General features: G+C 31.4%; 1 protein-coding gene across 2 annotated transcripts in view; it reads left to right on the forward strand.

The window, feature by feature from the left end:
* The window catches only part of LOC111000972 (neuroligin-4, Y-linked), a 45,230-nt gene extending 26,831 nt beyond the window's left edge, over positions 1-18,399 (forward strand). The window contains exons 2-11 of one of the 2 annotated variants that reach the window (XM_022270601.2): positions 2,553-3,121; positions 3,410-3,627; positions 4,713-4,862; positions 5,916-6,116; positions 6,433-6,922; positions 7,282-7,372; positions 11,254-11,448; positions 15,366-15,517; positions 15,775-15,893; positions 17,449-18,399. In XM_022270601.2, the coding sequence (XP_022126293.2) occupies positions 2,625-3,121; positions 3,410-3,627; positions 4,713-4,862; positions 5,916-6,116; positions 6,433-6,922; positions 7,282-7,372; positions 11,254-11,448; positions 15,366-15,517; positions 15,775-15,893; positions 17,449-18,329 (2,994 nt within the window). In that variant the 5' untranslated portion in view covers positions 2,553-2,624 and the 3' untranslated portion in view covers positions 18,330-18,399. The remainder of the gene's footprint in view (positions 1-2,552; positions 3,122-3,409; positions 3,628-4,712; positions 4,863-5,915; positions 6,117-6,432; positions 6,923-7,281; positions 7,373-11,253; positions 11,449-15,365; positions 15,518-15,774; positions 15,894-17,448) is intronic. The other variant, XM_022270602.2, reaches the window with a different exon arrangement.
* The last annotated feature ends 1,288 nt before the right edge of the window (positions 18,400-19,687 follow it).

Genomic DNA, 19,687 nt, shown 5'->3' on the forward strand with positions numbered 1-19,687 from the left:
TATTTTGTAATTAAAAAAAACTATGAGAGAGTTTAAGTATGTGTTGCTAACGCGTGCTTTTTTTAAGGTGGCTGTTATAGCTAAATTTTGGAAAATGCAGATAATCGTATTTAATTCGGTAGATTGTATTTTCTTTGTGCATAAACAATATAGGTTACATTGGTGATTTTCTTATAAAATAAGAAAGATAATATTTAATTTAAAGTCCCTGCCACTTAGATAATCGTGTAGGTTATAAATAAAAACACTTTCCAATACGCCCTTATATCCTTAAGATATTTAAAAAAAATATATAGTGGTAACATTGACATAAACTTGTCTCGCAAATTTATATTGGAAAAATAAAATCTACTGGTTTATATTAAATTACCTCCTACGTGCCAATGCTCGGGCAATATATTACGTTCTAAGATTAGTTTTCTATTGGTCCAGTCTTGTACAGAGATCGACTCTTATACACATAAATAAAAAATCTTTCATGTCAGATCTTTGAAAATTACTAACAAAATACTCTTGTTATAAAAATCTTAAGTATTATTGTTATAAGTTATTTTCAAACTTACTGCCCTTCAAAAAACATTATTTATATAATTTCGAAATACATTTAGCAACATTACTGCATTTCCGTTTAAAATGAAAATTATTATATTAGTGGGTTAATGAGAAATTAATGGGCCATTAAATTCTGAGTATTAAAATTAATATTCTATAATATATACTGCATAATATAAAAGCATATTATATTTATTACGTAGAATTAGATGCTATTGTCTAATAGACAAGTAAGACTTAGAAAAATCAACGCATTTATGACTCGGCGAGCTTATTCAGTCATAGCCAAGACAAGAAAAGAATTAAAACTTTTATCTTAATACTATGATACATTTTATGAAACTTATGCGTGATACATTTAAGTAAAACAGGCATAGAGCAGCACCTTAATAATGAGTACAAACTGTATGGCAGAATGCAGATTAATTATATTAATAATGACGTCTCAAGGCGGAATGCAGACGAGTGAACAGATTATTGAAACAGCAAACGAGAATCTAAATATGACTAGAAATTACGACCACAATATTATTAAAACTTGTTATGATAAATTGGTCAGTCTATTTTGTAAAGCCTGGTCGGTCGAACGGTCGAATGTTTAATCGAACTGAAGACCGCACCCACCCGTGCCTGTATACCCGAATTTGTGATTATAAAGTCCCGTGACATTTCTTGTACTCCTTCCCCGACCAAACCCAGTTCGACTACATATGTAGTTCAACGTCTTTTATGCATAGCTATAAAAAAAATAAACAAATGGCGCTGTCGGTCGGAAAATATATATGTAGTTATACATAAGCTATCTTTTAAGTTAGATCAAACTACACACGGTGTGTAAATTTGATTGAAATAACATATATTAAATAAATAACCATTAAACTTTTATACGTGATCGATTTATTAAGATAAATAATCCTAAACCTAACACAATTAAAATATGTTATTACAAATTAAACCTAAAACAAAAAAATTATCAGAAATATTAATGTTCGTCCGGTGCCTTAATTGGGGTTTATATAGTTCGAAGCACTTATTTTATTTAAGATCAAGTAAAATATTTACTGGAACGTAAGAGAATATAAAGACATAATAACAATGACAAGAATTTTACGGCAACATTTTAGTGTTGAAATTGTTTCAAAGAAAATTTTCAACAAATTGACTTCATTCCATTTAGATTTTCCTGCAAAGTGACATAAAAAGAACACTGGAAGAGTGATTCTCTAACTTATTCTTGTATTGCCTAAAATATTTGTATTAACTTGAACTGGGGACGCTTTGCCACTAAGCTTTTGTTGAGTTAGATATTTATTACACGACTTTGATTATTGAATAAATAGGAAAATGATCATTATCATATGCTTGGCGAGGAACTACATTATCGGCTTTTAAGTACGTAATTAATTTAAAGATTTGATAGTGGAAAAATAAGAAGACACCCTTAGTTATTACAATTTATGTTACATATATAAAAATTATATTTATTATATTAAATAACAAGTACATATTTTACCCTAACTAACGATTCTCAGACCTGAAGTGGGATCACGTTACACAGTTGAAGATCCTAAAATATTTGACCCAAGATCTCTACTAAGCAGTACTGAAGGATTTGCGTAATGAGACACCTTTCCTTTTGGTTTAAACTAACATTTGTTTTGTATTATTATTCAAGGTTAAATAACTAACCGAAATTTGACTTAATTTTATACTGTTTACATTTTCAGATACTTCTTTGAGGTTAACGTAATTAAATTGAAGTTTTTACAAATATAGTTAAATATTATTGAATCTGAAAATGTACCATTCATGAAATATTGTATTTTCAACGACTATTATTTCAACGAACAATATGTTTGAAGAAACCAAAAATTTAAACCTCATTATTTTCAGTTAACGAAACGAATACTTGAACCAAAAATATAATGGCTTTTCATACAATTTTGTTCACAATTTATTCATTCCCGAACAAAATCATTGAAAATATTCATTTGTTTCAGATGACGGCGACAGCTGAATCAATAGCAACTCTAGTGGCAAAACAAATACAAAAAATGAAAATATGACAAAATATGTTCCCGCCAAGACCGTTTCACAGGGCGCGGACTAAATTTAGTGAAATGTGTAGTGATAAAAAACAAACTAAGACAAGAACAGAACTCTTCAATACCTATTACCTCATTATCATATTTCTAATACAATCGGTTAATTCAAATACAACAAATATGAACGATCAAGGTGAACAAAACGACGCACCGAGTGATTACGATCAAACAATGTATAAAGTCAATTTTGATAATCCATATTACAATAGTGAAGACTTCCTAGATAAATTTTATGGGCACGAAAATTCGTATAGCAATTATGGTGATTATAAACGGTATTACTTAAATCCATCAAACCCGATTCCTAAAACGAAAGTTAAGTTTAAAATTAGTAGTAGAATAGTTCAGACTAAATACGGAAAGTTACAGGGCATAGTGCTTGCAATGGATGAACACAGATATTTGAGTCCACTTGAAGTTTTCTTAGGTGTTCCCTACGCTACTCCACCAGTGGGTTCAAATCGGTAAGTCTAATATTAAGGTTTTCATTTTTAAGATTTTAATTAAGCCATAAAAAATCAATCAAATTCCATATTTTAAAATAAAGTACTACTTTTTCTCTTGACAAGAGAAAACTTACTTACATACTAAAACATCATCACAAAACGAGCATATCACACAAACTTAAAACTTAGATTAAAACTTAGATATTTATCGAAGGCTTAACGATTGAAGAAGGTCCAAGTTTCCTTCCTATTAATCCTTCTTAATATAGCCTTCTTAATAATTAACAACCCATTAATGTTTATCAGGTTTAGTCCAACAAGAACGCCGTCTCCCTGGGAGGGGGTCCGTGTCTCTGACAGGCCAGGGGCGGCGTGCCCACAGAAGTTGCCCGACTTCGATGATGAAAGAATTCTCTTAGAGAAGATGCCAAAGGGGAGACTAGAATATATTAAAAGACTGATGCCGTATCTTAAGAACCAAAGTGAAGATTGTCTTTATTTAAATATATTTGCCCCATTACAAAGTAAGTACTCCCACGCTGAAACTCACACAACATAAACACAATCTCATGTTGAAATTATAATACACATACGAGAAGGATTTCTAGTAGTTATATATGTAGGAATTGTGTTTGTTTGATTTAGTACCATGACTTAGCGTGAGCTAAGACCCCTAATGTCAAATCCAATTCACTTTTATGTACCTACTGGAATCAAACTTAGCGTTAAATCTCGCTTCTGAATCTTACCCTAAGCGTACAGTCTGGGGGAATATTTTTTTTTACAATACGTTGACTTTCAAATTATATTGATTATATTATTTTGCGTGGTTTTATAAATCCACTAGTAGTCTACTAGGTAGTTTAAAATATTCTTATTCAGAGATTCAAAACTCGAAGTGTCACCACAATTTAATTAGTTTTTCATATATTATAAATCTGATGAACCTTTTAAATTAGCGAAAATTGAGTAAAAAATTCCGTTTTATACTAACTAAAGAAAAATTTAAAAAATGTTATACAAATATGTTGAAAGTAATTTTTTTTTTTCAAATAGCTCGTACGTGCAGATTAATTAAACTTTTCAGTATTTTTCATATCATCTAACATTTATTAATTAAAGTGACCTAACCTGTTTTAAACATAATTTTTAAACTTTGTTCATGTATTTCATACATGAAAATCTCGTAAAATATAGCTTTTATTATGTAGTTCAACAAATTTAAAATCTCGTAATTACTTTTAAGTGTAAAGTATTATATCTTTGTGTGCTTTATCGTATGTTAAAATTTGTGTATCTTCAATACTATATTAAAAGCTACATAAAGTAAATTAGTTTATGAAAGGGTCTTTTAAATCAGCTTTTAAAATGTACGGTAGAAAACATTATGTAATTTCTATATAACGGTAATAACGGTAAATATTACCTATATTTTAAAATTTAAAGTGAACATGTAGACACACTTTTATGTATTTTTCATACCCGTATACTTTTAGAATTTTGTATCTGACACACACATTTTTGGGTCTAAATAATGTTTGCTTCTTTCAACTTCACTAAATGGTTATTGCATAAAACATTCATTATATTCGTACGTTTATTGTTTTAGTGGACGAAACAAAATTAGCACTGCCAGTTCTAGTGTATATACACGGAGAGAGTTATTCTTGGAGCTCAAGTAATCCCTATGATGGCGCAGTTCTGGCCAGTTATACCGATCTTGTTGTTGTTACACTTAACTATAGACTCGGAGTTCTTGGTAAGTTGGTAATTGTAAGCTTAAATTTTTATTCAACAATCAACTCACTGACATGTTAAATATGGAATTGATTGATAAATTAATAAATCCATTCTCAACGATAATTAATGCATTTTGTTTCCTTTATTAGCCATGTTACGTAGGAATATATACCTTTTTTATAGCTGGCTTGATTAAAAACTGTTTTATTTAATCAAATTACCTTTTTTTATTAAATTATTGTCCATTATTACCAGATAAAACATCAATGAAGTGAACTATCTGCTGCCTAATTAAATTTTCATTATCGAACAAAATTAGAGCAAGCGATGTTTTATTTATTTTTATTTATTACAATAACTACTACCTAATAATGGAGCCAGCCTGGTATAATTCTATACAATATCAAATCACCCACAGCCGTCTCCATACCATGTGAAAAGCATAAACAAAATTTGAACTTTATGAAACTTTATACAGAAGACTTACCTAGTTATATGCTATTAAGTCAGTAAAATTAACAATACCGTAAAAACATCATTGATGTTGTGACAAACAATTTCACCAAATAGCTTACAATATCCAGATCAAGAAACGAATAGGAAAAAAACAAAACTTACAAACGCGTTAACTATCACAAGATTGTCCAAACTATTTACCATTACTTACGTCCTTTCAGTAAGATTTATCTACGTCTAAGTATAGAAGTATAGTTATAATACGCGATTTGCGGGATCAGTTAAGTTGGCAGGATTCCCAATACCCCAGAAAGTATTACGTTAGGTATCGATCGATCGAAGCGTATAGCTAGCGACTCCTAAGTGATTTTCGTTGAATATGAGAGAAATGCGTTTAACACGGAATTTAAATATTATTGCTTAATATATGTTTGATATATGAGTTCGGTGTCATGAGACAATAAATACGTAGTTAGAATGTCAATTAACGCGACAAAGAGTAGCCGAGGCGTTGCATTACACTCATATTTGTTTAGTTAATGAAAATAAAATCTCTTTGAGAATTTCACTAAAGTAGAATATGAAACTACTTTTGTAATGCAAGAACACATTACAGGTTTCCTAAATGCGAACCCTGCTCCGCACCTGAAGGCGCGGGTCGCCAACTACGGGCTAATGGACCAAATAGCAGCGTTGCACTGGGTCCAACAAAACATCGCATTGTTTGGCGGTGACCCGACCAACATTACACTAATGGGTCACGGGTCAGGCGCAGCTTGTATTAACTTTCTGATGATTTCACCAACTGTGATGCCAGGTTTGTCGTTTTATTCGAATCTTTGTTGTCTATGTAAAGTCTCGTTGCGACCTAATTGTATTTTTTGGTAGACAAATAAACTTCTAACCTAGTAATCTGAAAGTATTAATGAAATGTTTGTAAAATATTTTTATTTATCGGTTTTTTTCTAAGATTTCATTTTAAGAGTATTTAATTAATAGTTTATAATTATTTAACTATTGATATCATTATATTATAGCGCCGAATTATTTGAGTAGTCCCTAGTCTAAAACATACAAACATCAAAATTCGCAACAACAAATAGAGAATTAAGCCTTTTTTTTTTCACCGACAGGTTTATTTCACCGTGCAATACTTCTCTCTGGATCCGCATTAAGTTCTTGGGCAATTGTCGATGATCCAGTCTACTATTCCCTAAAACTAGCTAAATACATGAATTGTTCCATACCAGAAGATCTTGCAAGAGATCACGAAATCATCGTAGATTGTTTACGAGAAGCGCCTATAGAAGATCTCTTATCAATAGACATATCAGCACCAAATTTCCTCACGGCGTTTGGACCATCGGTAGATGGCGTTGTTATAAAGACAGATTTTTCCAAAGATTTTCTAACTGTGCATGGTTCAGGCGATTTCCCTAGTTTTGGCCCGCTCAATAACATGTTTCCTAACGTGCATAGTAAGAGAAGTGATAGTGGAAGAAGGCTCTTTCAAAACAAATATGATTTGATGTTTGGAGTGGTCACTTGTGAGGCGTTATGGAAGTTTTCAACGAATGATATTCAGAACGGTATTGAACCGGAAAAAAGGGATCGAATGCTGAGGTAAATATTTAATTTTATTACGGTTTTCCCACAGTATTCTCCTAGTTACCTATTTTCGATTCACGAGACAGTTCGGATAATATAAGATTTTCCCGCTTGGATCCCGTCCAAGATATCACTCTATAATTTTATTAAAATCAAAAGTGCAGTTTACATACTTTCGTATGCACTATAAATCTAGTTAATCAGTAAAATAATCCCTTTGCATTTTCTACTTCTTATAATCAGTAAAAGTTGGATGGACTAACAAGTCTGCCAAATTGAAGTTTTGTTATTTTTAATGTTGGGTACTCTCTTGAATCTGAAATTAAGATAAATAGTATAATAGGACGATCAATAAACTCAATTCCTCTTTACAGGACATACGTGAGAAACTCCTACACATATCATTTGAGCGAAATCTTCTATACAATAGTGAACGAGTACACAGACTGGGAACGAACGGTAGAGGTTTGTTTATTTGTAGACGCAAAGTGTATAGTGCATTAGGAATACGTAATCACTTTGCAATCGATTTGGTACTGATTGGTAGAACTCTCGTAGACCTCAAATATACACAAGAATCAATTACCTGTGTCTACTTAAAATCAATCAACGGATGCACAAAGGCTACGTTATTTTATTTGTTAAAGTACTCTGTCCGATCTTATTTATAAACCAGGCCCGAAAAGAGATTTTCATGTCTATTTACCTTTAAACTGACGCGAGGGTGATAAACATACAATACCCATTTGCGGCTTGTTTACTATAATACAACTGATTTTATAGAAACATACATATTCAAACGAACAATATGAGATTTTTGCAGGTAATTTAAAATTCAAAAGAAGGCATTGTCACGATTTATTTTAATCTTGTTGGTGTTATATTTATTATGCGTAAAAATATCGTGACTTTTCCATCACCAAGGAGCCAAAACTGCCAACATATTAGAAATTTGAATTTTGGTCCCTAATGTCAAATCAAATCAAAATTCATTTATTCAGTTGATATGCGTGTTAGGGCATGCTTATGAATGTCAAAAACGTTTACAAAATTCGCGAAAGAGCAAAACTACGCCATCCGTTCGCTAAACTACCAGGAGGCCTTGTTCTGAGAAGAATGGGCAAGAAACTCAGCAAGTTTTACTCTCCCTCTACATAACAATAATTCAAAGGAGAATGTCATAAACCAAAACGTCATTTAAGTTACATAAGTAAACCATACCGTTAATAAAATAAAAGTCTGTTCTGTGATTTACCACATTCACCATTACATACATATTCACAATACTTTCAAGATAACATAACAAATTATAACAATATAATTAGAACTATTGCCAAGCGTTTTTATCTTCTAGGTAGTCATTAACTGTGTAGTAACCTTTACACATTAAGGTTTTTTAATATGTGTTTTGAATCTGTTGATAGGCAGTTCCAATATTTCACTAGGAATCGTGTTATAGCAGCGTATACTTAGGCATATGTCATTATGGGTTTGAGATTTGTCAGTCTGAAGAAAAATATTATTTACATCTGTTACACCATAACTTAACAAAACTTATTGAAACAGAGAATGTCAGCGTTATTTAATAACACCACCAATATCTGAAACTTCAGCAAGCGAAAATGTTTAAAATTCTGTTCAATATAAAATGACAGATTTAAGCAAACCTTAATTACAGTCTGAATTAAAATTCACAGCCGTGAAAGGCCATCAATATCTATGAAGCTGTTATGAACAGCCCAGAGACGAATTATAAGAGATGAATGAATGTAATCCCGTCCCATAGTCTTGTCTTGATAAATTTTGAAGCATTTCTGTATTTCCCTCTGTAATATTTTAATTACCTCATTAAGAGAGTTTACAGTTGTTTACAAGAAAATTGAGACTTTCGGTTAATTAAGAGTAATTAGTCAGTGATCGCGAGCTGTTAGTCGTAATATTATTACAAGAAATTAATAATTTCCGCGTAGAAATGCGGTAAAAACTTCGCTATTTCTTCGTAACTGAAGCTTAATTTTGCGTGAAATATAGGTCAAACTTATTTCATGTTGAACTTAACAAATATACTTAAAAGCTCCATCGTGTTGAACTTTCAAATATTTCAGCTTTAGTTTGGATAGCTAGCAGCGTTGTATTTAGAATTTAATGAAATGGCGATTGTTCGGATTTTAAATCAAATTGATTTAAAAAACTCGCTTATAATAAATCATTATTATATATCCTTACGTATATCCAAACGTAAAGTAGTAACCCAAGTAAAATAATTTTAAAATTTAGTAAACATACTATTCTCCACGTACGATACATCTCGTATCATATTCAAGTAGATATCCTGTTTTGACATGAAGAAGACTTCTCGAACTTTCTCATGTTACAGCATGAACTAAAGCCGTTATGGTATTAATTTTAGTTGGCAAATTGGTGTAAAATAAGAATGTATATAACATAAGGTCGGAAACGTAAACGAATGTTCTTCCGAATCTTCCCTTTAATTGTGATTGGTTTTACAGAAAAATGGTTTCTGCGATTGCATCAATTACAGTCAAACAAAATGTGTCTTCTTTTGTTTTTTCTTAGTTTAATTAGTGGAGAATATTCCTTAATTCTATTTTTCATAACAATACGACGACCATCGCCTTACATAGCTTGCGAGGGCAGAAAAACAAAAACAATTTACGTAGCACAGATGACACATTCATTCCCATCTATCGCCGCTCATACGGCCACCATTAATATCCGAGCCTTAATACCTGCTGAAGCCCAGTCCAATTTTCCCTCACATTCACCGTAAAAAATAAACGGGATTTTCCTCGATCAAATATAATCTGTGATAGTATCTGAATGTTTACAAGATTTCTTTATTTTAGTACATATATGTTGTAGTAACACCTTTTTCCATGGAAGTGAATTAGTAATGGGCTAATTTAAAGTACCAATTCTTAAAAAGCCGGCAATGCACTCGCGAGTCCTCTGGCATTGAGAGTGTCCATGGGCGGCGGTATCACTTAACATCAGGTTAGCCTCCTGCCCGTTTGCCCAGGGGGCTATAAAAAAATAGAATTAGTTGTTAGATATAGCGTAGCCACTTGTAAAATAGTTAAAATTATCAAATTCTATTGAGATTTGCCGTAAGGTACGAGAAGGTTGTTAATTTTATCTTACGAATTGGTAGCACGGATTTAATTTACTTCAAAAATGTATAAAGACATAATTTTATGAAATATATATTTTTTTCCTTCACTCACAGTGGTTGCCTGGAAGAGATCGCTTGAATGCGATAAGGCCGCCAGTTACTCTCTTTTTCATATAACTATGTTCAATTTTTATATTGTAATGTAACGCAGTGTTAATAAATAAATATAAAAAAAAATATTTTTTGACAGTTTTATTTGACAGTAAAATACAAGAATTATGTATTTCTTTTAATGAAAAGTTAAGAAGATTTATTTCTTGATATTTATTTATTTTCACAGAAATAATCATATCTAATAATAATCATAATATCTAATATTTTATAGATATGTGCGAAACGATATTGATAGATAGATTTTTTCGCATTTCAAAGTATGCTATGTATGTTATTTTTACAACATATTCTTTGACATTTCTATTTTGTATCACTTGCTGATTAAAACGTCTTTTATATTTTTTCATGACATTTTAAATTTACTCACTGTGAAATAAAATTACAAATAGCTTTTCTCTTTTTAGTGTAATTTGAGTGAATTCAGAGCAGTCATAATGTTTGGAAATGTATTTGTTTCTATACCAATTAGCTGTTAAAGCAACAAACCATCATAAATTACCTTACTATTTCAGTATTAGCTCCAAAATATTACGGCCACTTCCCAACGACCAGCTGAAATGGCATCTAATTTTCATTCACATTCAGTTAAGGCAAAAAAAATAAACACGCTTTTTCTTGAATAAACATTCTTTGAGAATATCAAAGTGCTTACAGAATCTCTCTATTTTGTAAACAATAGATGTTTTAGTTATGTTTTATAGTTAACTACGTGATTCTTATGTTTATTGAGGATGTGCAAAGCTAAATAGTTGTGATTTTTTATTATTTAATAACAAGAAACATCGTAATGGGTATAGCTCTCCACGCAAGTTGAGCGCGTTTGGTACACCATAGTATTTCTCTATTACTATTCAAATATTGATTGAACTTGAATAAAATGATTCAATGGAAATGCCTACTGTGCTAAATAAGAAATCTGGTACAGATATAATATCGCAATTAAAGAACCAACTCTCTTACTTACTCTTTACTATGCTGGTTGAAAGTAGATAATTTATTAAGTTGTGATAAATGGACAAAATTCGCGTCATATTTACAGAATCCAATAAACACTCGCGATGCCACTGTATCAGCGTTATCTGATGCACAGTACGTGGCACCACTTGTGCAGAGCGGAGACCTGCTCAGCGGAGGACCCAAGCCTTCACCAAGCGATGAAGACGGCCCACGCAGACCTACGAAAACATACTTCTACGTTTTTGACTATCAGACGAAGGAAGGTTACTATCCCCAGGTGAGGATTAAGTAATCCAATTTTAATAAAATAAATCAGTGGCGCTACAACCTCTTTAGGTCTTGGCCTCAGATTTCTGAATCTGTTTCATGATCATTTTTTAAATCTAATATGCAAGTAGATGACCGGCTTCCAGTGCCTGACACACGTCGTCGACTTTTTGGGTCTAAGAAGGTAACTCCATTGGTGCACAGCCGGGGATCGAATCTACGAACTCAGGTATGAGAGTCGCACGCTAAAACCACTAGGCCAACACTGATCTTTCCAATTTTAATAGTAAGAAAAAATCTACTAAACACAATCAAGTACAGGAAAAAGAATATCTCTTTGTGTATTAAGAAAATAATCCAAAATAATTTCTCTGTCATCACAAAAAATATTGTGTATCGCTCAATTTCAGGCTAAGTGGAAGAAAAAATATTTAATGAGCTTACAGGCTGTAAAAATAAATTAATTCTTAAGAGGCTAATGAAAATTCAACCAGCTCTGAAACAACTGATATTAAACTCTTATTTTGCAATTCGCTTTTACAGTTCATTACGTTTTGATATTACAGTAATTCATTCTTAAATTCTGTACTAATTTAATAAATATTAATAAATAAACTTATTTTGTTTTTTTATTACTATTTTTTTTACTACTGTTTATTGTTTTTTAACATGTAACTTCAAGTAAAAGTAGATTTAACAAAACTCTTAATATGATTTTTTAAGTGTACTTTTTGTTTCTTTTTACAACAGGTTCCTCTTATATCAATGAATTTATGAATAGAACTACGTTATAAACACACACATACGCTGCAATGTTGAAGAAAAGAAAAATGTTTTTTTAATATTATATTGCAAGGTTAAGCCGTCCATGAAAGTCTCTTTACTAACTTAAGAGTCTATTGTTTTTACTTCCCTCGTATTCTTACTAGCTGCTAAATAATCCAATTCATATATATCAAACCAAATTACGATGTTCTTCGATTGTTCTTCGAATCATTAATTTATCCATATCAAGCCAAATATTTATTCATCTTATGATTAATATTTTTTTAATATACAAGAACAAAAGATGCAAGAAGCTCTTCGTCATTTTGTTTAATCGCCATTTTATTTTAACAGATATTGTGAGGGTCTTATGACACCCTGTTCCACATGTCATGGAGTGAAATAATATGTTTACAAAAACATTTATAAACTGATTAAATCATATACCCAATGCTTTGAACATACAAAATTGCGTAATTGGTTGTAAAGTTAGACAAAACTTGCATTTCGTTGTACAGTGGTTGTTGAAACTAATTTAAAAGCGTTAACGGCGTTCGGATTAATTTTAATGTCTGGCTTTGCTTTGCATTTTGATTGTCTCATTTCGAAATTAAACGAAATAGTAAACACGTGTTTTCGTGTCTAATAGAATTAAAATGTAAACCACATTTTATGATTATTTTACTGTATGTAAATTATTGAAAATTCATTGGCATTCATAATTCATTTAATCATATTTATTTTAGCCTTTGGTTCAATGTATTTTTTAAAAAGGGATATCCCTTTTTATACAAGTCTGTTTTATTATTTTAAATTTTAGAATCATATCGTTTATTTTAACATTTATTTTCCAAATAAAACTAAAAATATGTATAATGTATGTTATTCTCATTTTGCCAACTAACTAAAAACCTACGAAATAATACATGTTATGATAGTTAATAGGAAAAACACTCAATAGCTACTTGAGGCTTTACAATGTAATCTTATTTCAAAGTACATATATTTTTAAAAAAGATCAGATTATTAATAAAAGGCTCAATTTCTAATTACCAAAGTAATGTCACTTGGAAAGCCTTTTAATCAAGTTTTAAAACACCTCGCTTTTGCTCACCATGAACAAATAAAATTTATACAAATATCTTTTCAGTTTATAATAATATGAAGTGAAAACGCTAGTGAGAAGTTACTGCAATGTCACCTTTATAACTTTGAGTTTCTAAAAGGTGAAACGTGTCTAATTAAAACCATAATTAACCATAATTGATTTTTTGTATAATCAAAGGTCCAAAGTACAAATGGCTGGTACTGTTGTAAGTTTATAGAGCTAATTTATAAAAGCTCTTGGATAGAACCATTGATGCTTGTTCCAATTTACACGAAGTGCTGTTACATCAAACAAAAGTTATTTATTTGCTTAAACATACCTACTTTACAGAAAATTGTTGGTAACATTATTAATACTGATTGTAACTAAGGCTAAACTTTCAAGGTAGTGTACATAAGTATTACACGTCATTACATTACATACATTTCTGACAAATCACGTTGACACAAAAAAGACAAAAGCATACAATTTAACAGTCTACAAATACGTATAAAATGACACAAACTTTGTTTTCAGATTAAATCTAATGACTAATATTTTATTAATATTACCAACAACTACATTAGTAATTTTCAATCTATGTTAGGAATTTTATTACATTTAATTCACCACAAACCACGCTCATAAATTGAATAATTGTAATATTTAAATGTTTAGCTTAAAACAATTATCGTATTCCCTAACATTACTTACGTGAATATATTAAACTTGCCTATTGCTGTCTGAAAAAAAAATTCTTAGTACCGGTCTTCCCAGAGCTCCTTACTTGGCTGAACGATTGAGTAGCGCAATGCAGCGAAGAAAAGTATCCAACATTAACGGTACACTGCCCCAGGGACCAAAGTTTATATATTTATTTAAGTTTTGTACTTATCAACATTTGTATTAATATTATTACTATATTGGCAATGTTAGTATTTGTAATAATAAAGTAGCACATTTTCAATTTATCACGTCATTTCAGTTGTGAGGAGGTTTCGCTAGGTGTAGTTTACGAGTAAAAACGGTTTTACTTACTGTGTATATTTGTGCGCAGACAAGAGATAAATTTTGATGAATCTATATTTGAACTTTAATAGTATGATACGTTTTTTTTTGAAGTTATACTTCTTTTGGCGCGATGGAGAAAAATTATGAGAGTGAATTTTTAAGATGCGCCCGCACACCAACACCTAAATTCGACATCCTATCCTTCTAATGCGGGTACATAAGGACACACACTCTTTTTTATATATTTAGGAATACTGACCGTACTCTGTACCACACGAGTAGTGTCTTATTAATTTAGTGTTTTTCTTGTTAATTTATCTAAACTTATACCGATTTATTAAAATGTCTCTCATTTCACATTTTTTTTATATTTACTGAATCTCTCAGTCATTCGTGTTCATAAACCAAACTCAACCATTACAATATTATCTAAAGCTAGAGTCTCTGCCTCAAGGCAAAGCTAAGAAAGTGGGAAATGTATGTAAACATGCCGTCAAAGCGGTTGTGGAATGTTTTATACTATAATTTACTCTGAGTATTATACTGAAAACATGTCACTGAAGGTTAAATGTTATTGTAAAATACATAATATTGTTAATACCACTTAAATAGTAATATCATAAATAAATATTGGTGGCGACGTAATGCCAGTGGCTTTGTCTATATAATAGGGACTTTTTTAGCCTTTATAGAAAAGAAAACAATTACAAGCTCGTGCAAGCTAAATATTTAATTATTTTGAATCGCCTATTGAAATTTAGACAAGACTGATACCTATAATTACTCTAAAGAAATACGTTGCTAAGTAAACGCATTCAAATGGTGCTTTGAATTTTATATTAAAAAGTAGTAAAGGATAATAGTAGTAAAGTATATTATTTATTATTAAAAGCAGATTAAATAATTGTAGCTCTTAATAGGATATCGCCACAGTTGTAGATTTAAATTACGTAAACAAACATTTTGCAATATTTGTATACTATGTTTTCAATATAATGTTTGTTTTCTTATAGATTTTACATATAATCCATTCTAAACTTATAACGTTATATTATTATTTTTAGAGAATGGGCGCAGTTCATGGCGAAGAGTTGCCTTATATCTTCGGTGCTCCCATAGTTCAGGGATTTGGGCATTTTCCGCAAAATTATACCAAGTCTGAAGTAGCATTATCTGAGTCTATGATGTTGTTTATCGCCAGCTTCGTGAAAAATGGGTAAGTTTGTTTATAAAAAGTCATTTACTATAATTAATATACCTTTAAGTACTGTAATAAAAAAAACGTTAAATGTTTTTTTTTTAAATGAGCCGTTGACTAAACAACTAGTGTTGCCATCAATTGTAGATCCTTATTAACGGCATATAAATGCAAAGACTTATTAGATTATATACCATAACCATTTGCTGATTCAGGACTACAGTCCAAAGCATATTAAAATCGATAAATTTATTCAATATTCCATTAAATAATAGGAACCCGAACGACAACACTCGGCAAGAGGCATTGTTACCGGCCTCCCGAGAGAGAAACAAGTTCCGGGGGATTAATTGGGAGGAATACGATTCTACGCATCAAAAGTACTTAGAAATAGGTCAGTATAACAACAAAACCTATTAAAACATGTATTGTTCCACTGCTATACAGTTTTTATTTAAGATCTCGTTAGCATAGATATACTTTATTCTTTTACTCTACTTCACTTATAACCAGCTACCCGCGACAAGTACCAGGATCGAAGAGACTGTAGGTAGAACTCTCATTTAAGAAGAGACCAAACTATGACGGTTATGATTTGATCTTAACGTTTCCCTCGCAATATATTTATGAATGATATATCTATACACAAATAGTGATAAGTATACTAGAATAGAACATACACACAATGTTAAGACTCGGAACAAACGCAGGCTGCAATTTCCCCGTACTAGACTATCTAAAGTTAGTATTTCATTTTTGGGAAAAGGGATACTCTTCTTTAATAAAATCCCAGAGGCTCTTTTATCTCTGCATTTTAATAAATTAAAAAAATGTAATAAAGAAAAGCTGCGTAAAAAAACATACTTTAGTGATTATCTAGTTGATAAAAGGCCTACTTCTAATTAATTTCCTATATTGGTTTTAAAATATGTGTTGTTTGATGAGTTCCTTTTTTAAAAGAGTACCGAGAGTTTTTTACGCCGGCTTTTTCTCTTGGCCTACACCCTCTGTCTTCTTTGCCGATGAGTAGGGATGCCTATAGGTTCAAATTTAATGACGTGGAATAAGAGATACCTTGATGATTTTATGTTCCAAAATAAACGTATTTTATTTTTTTAAGCTAAAAAAAAGTATATATATATTATAAACACACTAGAGAAGTCACATTTTTAAAGAAGTCATTTGATTTATTATCATTAGAGCTACTTAGGAAAGACTTTGACCGCCTTTACCTTCTTAAATAATTCATACTTGTATTATATACTGTGTACATGAACTCACTAGTATTTATAATTAATCTGCTTTTAAAGACTATTTAATCATAATCTGTCAACTCAAGCTGAACTTTCATTTTGTGCATTTCAATTAAATTGTAAGGGCTCGACTCCAAGAATAAATTAGGAAGCTTGACTCCAAGTATCTAGAAATAGGTCAGCGATTCTAAAAGGCTTTCGGATTGATGCACTCGAATTGAACGTGCTTCCTCATAAATGAAACACCACTTTCTCATCTTTAATGAGTTGAATCTCTAAGAACTTTAGAATTATTAGGGCGTCTCTTGAATTCACAAAAATTTCTAAGGATTAGAATTTGTAAATTTTAGATATTTTTACTACGCGTTTTGTTTATGTATTGAAAAACATTATTTTAATTCTTCTACTTTGTAAACAATGATCCAACGGAATAAACCAATTTTCATCTAAATGTTACTGAAATTTAGCATATTTCAAAATATTATTACCTAGGTTTGCTAATTTATATATATTTTATAAATAAAGAAATTATACTCTTGAATATTTATTAAGAATATGTGTTTATAATTTATGCAATAAATAAAAAGCAATCAATCCTTACATTTATTTACTATTAAAAGAAACAAAAACGTCTCAAAAATCGTACCATTATTATTTTTCTTTTTATAAATTATCAATTACTCTTTTCGTTCGCAGGTGTAAAACCACGTCTTAAAAATCACTACAGAGCACATCAGCTCTCTGTCTGGCTTCGTCTTATACCGGAACTACATCGTGCGGGAATGGAAGATGTCGCGACGCGTCATAATTTGTTTCGAAATCACAACGATCAAGAATTATATGAAGGCATCGTTCGACCAGACCCATTGGCTCGTACGGATAATGAAATCAAACGCAACTTCACATCTCCTGATACAGCTTTGACAACAGTTGATACAATTATTGCAACTTGTGTCCCAATGGCACCAAGCAAAGATCTTCAGCCATTTAATAGCAGTGATAACTCTCTTGCAAGCTTAGAAGCTGCTGGCTACGCAGCTTACTCTACAGCACTAAGTGTAACCATAGCAATCGGGTGCTCCTTGCTAATCCTCAATGTTTTAATCTTTGCTGGAGTGTATTATCAACGAGATAAGTCGAGGTCGCGAGGAAAACAACAGCGGTTTAATGAAAAACATTTCGAAACAATATCCGGTAAACATTCACATTACCATATCGATCCGACCCTTGCACCGAGCCTGGTCGTGGATGTTGAACGTCAAAGTAGAAAGAAAATAGACCAGAGCATGTCCAACTTGAATTTTAAGGGCCCTTTAGATGCAAAGTCTCCTAGTCCAACTTTGAGCATAGATAATATGATGTTGCCCAGTAAATTAGGAAGCAGGGCTAGTAGTTTTCGGCTGCCAAATGCTTATCAAGGTTATGCGACGTTGCCAAAAAATATTGGACACAGCCATTTCGGTAATGGTTCTGGTTCACCGAGAGAAGAAAGAGTTTCTCATGCCACCTTGAGACGAGGCAAAAATATACATCCCCAGAACTTACCACAAGCAGCGATTGATGAAATGAGGGTGTGACAGTGTAAACATTGTAAATAATTAAAGATTTTATTAATCTGTATTACGATTATTAAACGATGAGAGATGAGGATTTGGTTTTATTTACACATTCGTAAATAAATATTTCTTACGGCGCGTTAAGATGATTTTGTTGAGTTAAATCCAATTTTTCTATTTATTTTTAGTACATCTCTCTACTAAAAATTAACTTTTATATAACATCTGTTAATCTATCTAGTTTATTAATATTTTAATATAGTTAAATAACATTAACGTATATAAAGGAATCCTTTAGCTAACTTATATTAATATAACAAAAACCAATAACGAAGCTTACTAACGAAATTAACGAATAATTACTAAAATATTATTATTAAAAGTAGTCCCTTTTCGCAAGGTTCCGAAGAGACTGGCAGCGTTCTTTGGATAACTAGACTATTTTTTATCCGAGGTAGATGCCAGCTTTTCGGTCACCTTTGGTATCGACTGTATCTTTTGATATTTTCTTAAAAATCCTTATAGCGCTAGCATACTAAGGGTCTGAACACCGAATGGGACAAAATCATATTCGGAGCCTAGATTCTTAAGCTTTTTCAGCCGGCTCACAAGCCGCACCCACTCTATTGTTGGTTCCACGTAGATGGGAAAGGGCCAGCGTGTTTGAATAGGTTGCATCCCATACCAGCACCTGGTCCATCTACCATGGAATAAAAAAAATAAATAATATTTTTTACGCACAAACAATTCAACATAAATCTGTACGTATGTTTAACAACAATAAATTTATTCAGAAAACGCCACAGAATTTCTAGTTTCTCACAATCTGGTACAGATTTCGACACAACCTCTATACGAACTCGGCTTACTGAAATTATCACATTGTACGGGCGTAGGTCACGTAGACAACTTTCAAAGGATATTCAACCTTATTGCAATTAATTTTGTAACCTAACTGGAGGCGGTAGGATATTGCGTACAATACCTTGTGGCCACGATAAACAACGTAAGCCGCTGTTTAAATCGAAGTATATAGTGATGTGACAATTAATATATACTGCTGTAATATCGTTCATCGTGTGCTTCGTCAAACGGGAATTTATGATTCCAACACGTTTTACACTCACTTAAGTGGAAGATTATTAACGCGTACCGCTTATAATTTATTAATAGAATGAATATTTATTTTATTTATCATATATCAAGGGATCGTTTATGTACACCTATTTTGATATTTACGACTAAATAACGAAACTAAATAAAAAGTGAAATCAAGCAACTAGTAACTTTTTATCGTAAGTTAAGTTAAATATTGAATATCTCATAATTAGTATATGAAATATATATTTGTAATGCAATTGCATGATCAGGTTTTTTAA

The sequence above is a fragment of the Pieris rapae genome, chromosome 10 (assembly GCF_905147795.1).
Source record: "Pieris rapae chromosome 10, ilPieRapa1.1, whole genome shotgun sequence".
Lineage (NCBI taxonomy): Eukaryota > Metazoa > Arthropoda > Insecta > Lepidoptera > Pieridae > Pieris > Pieris rapae.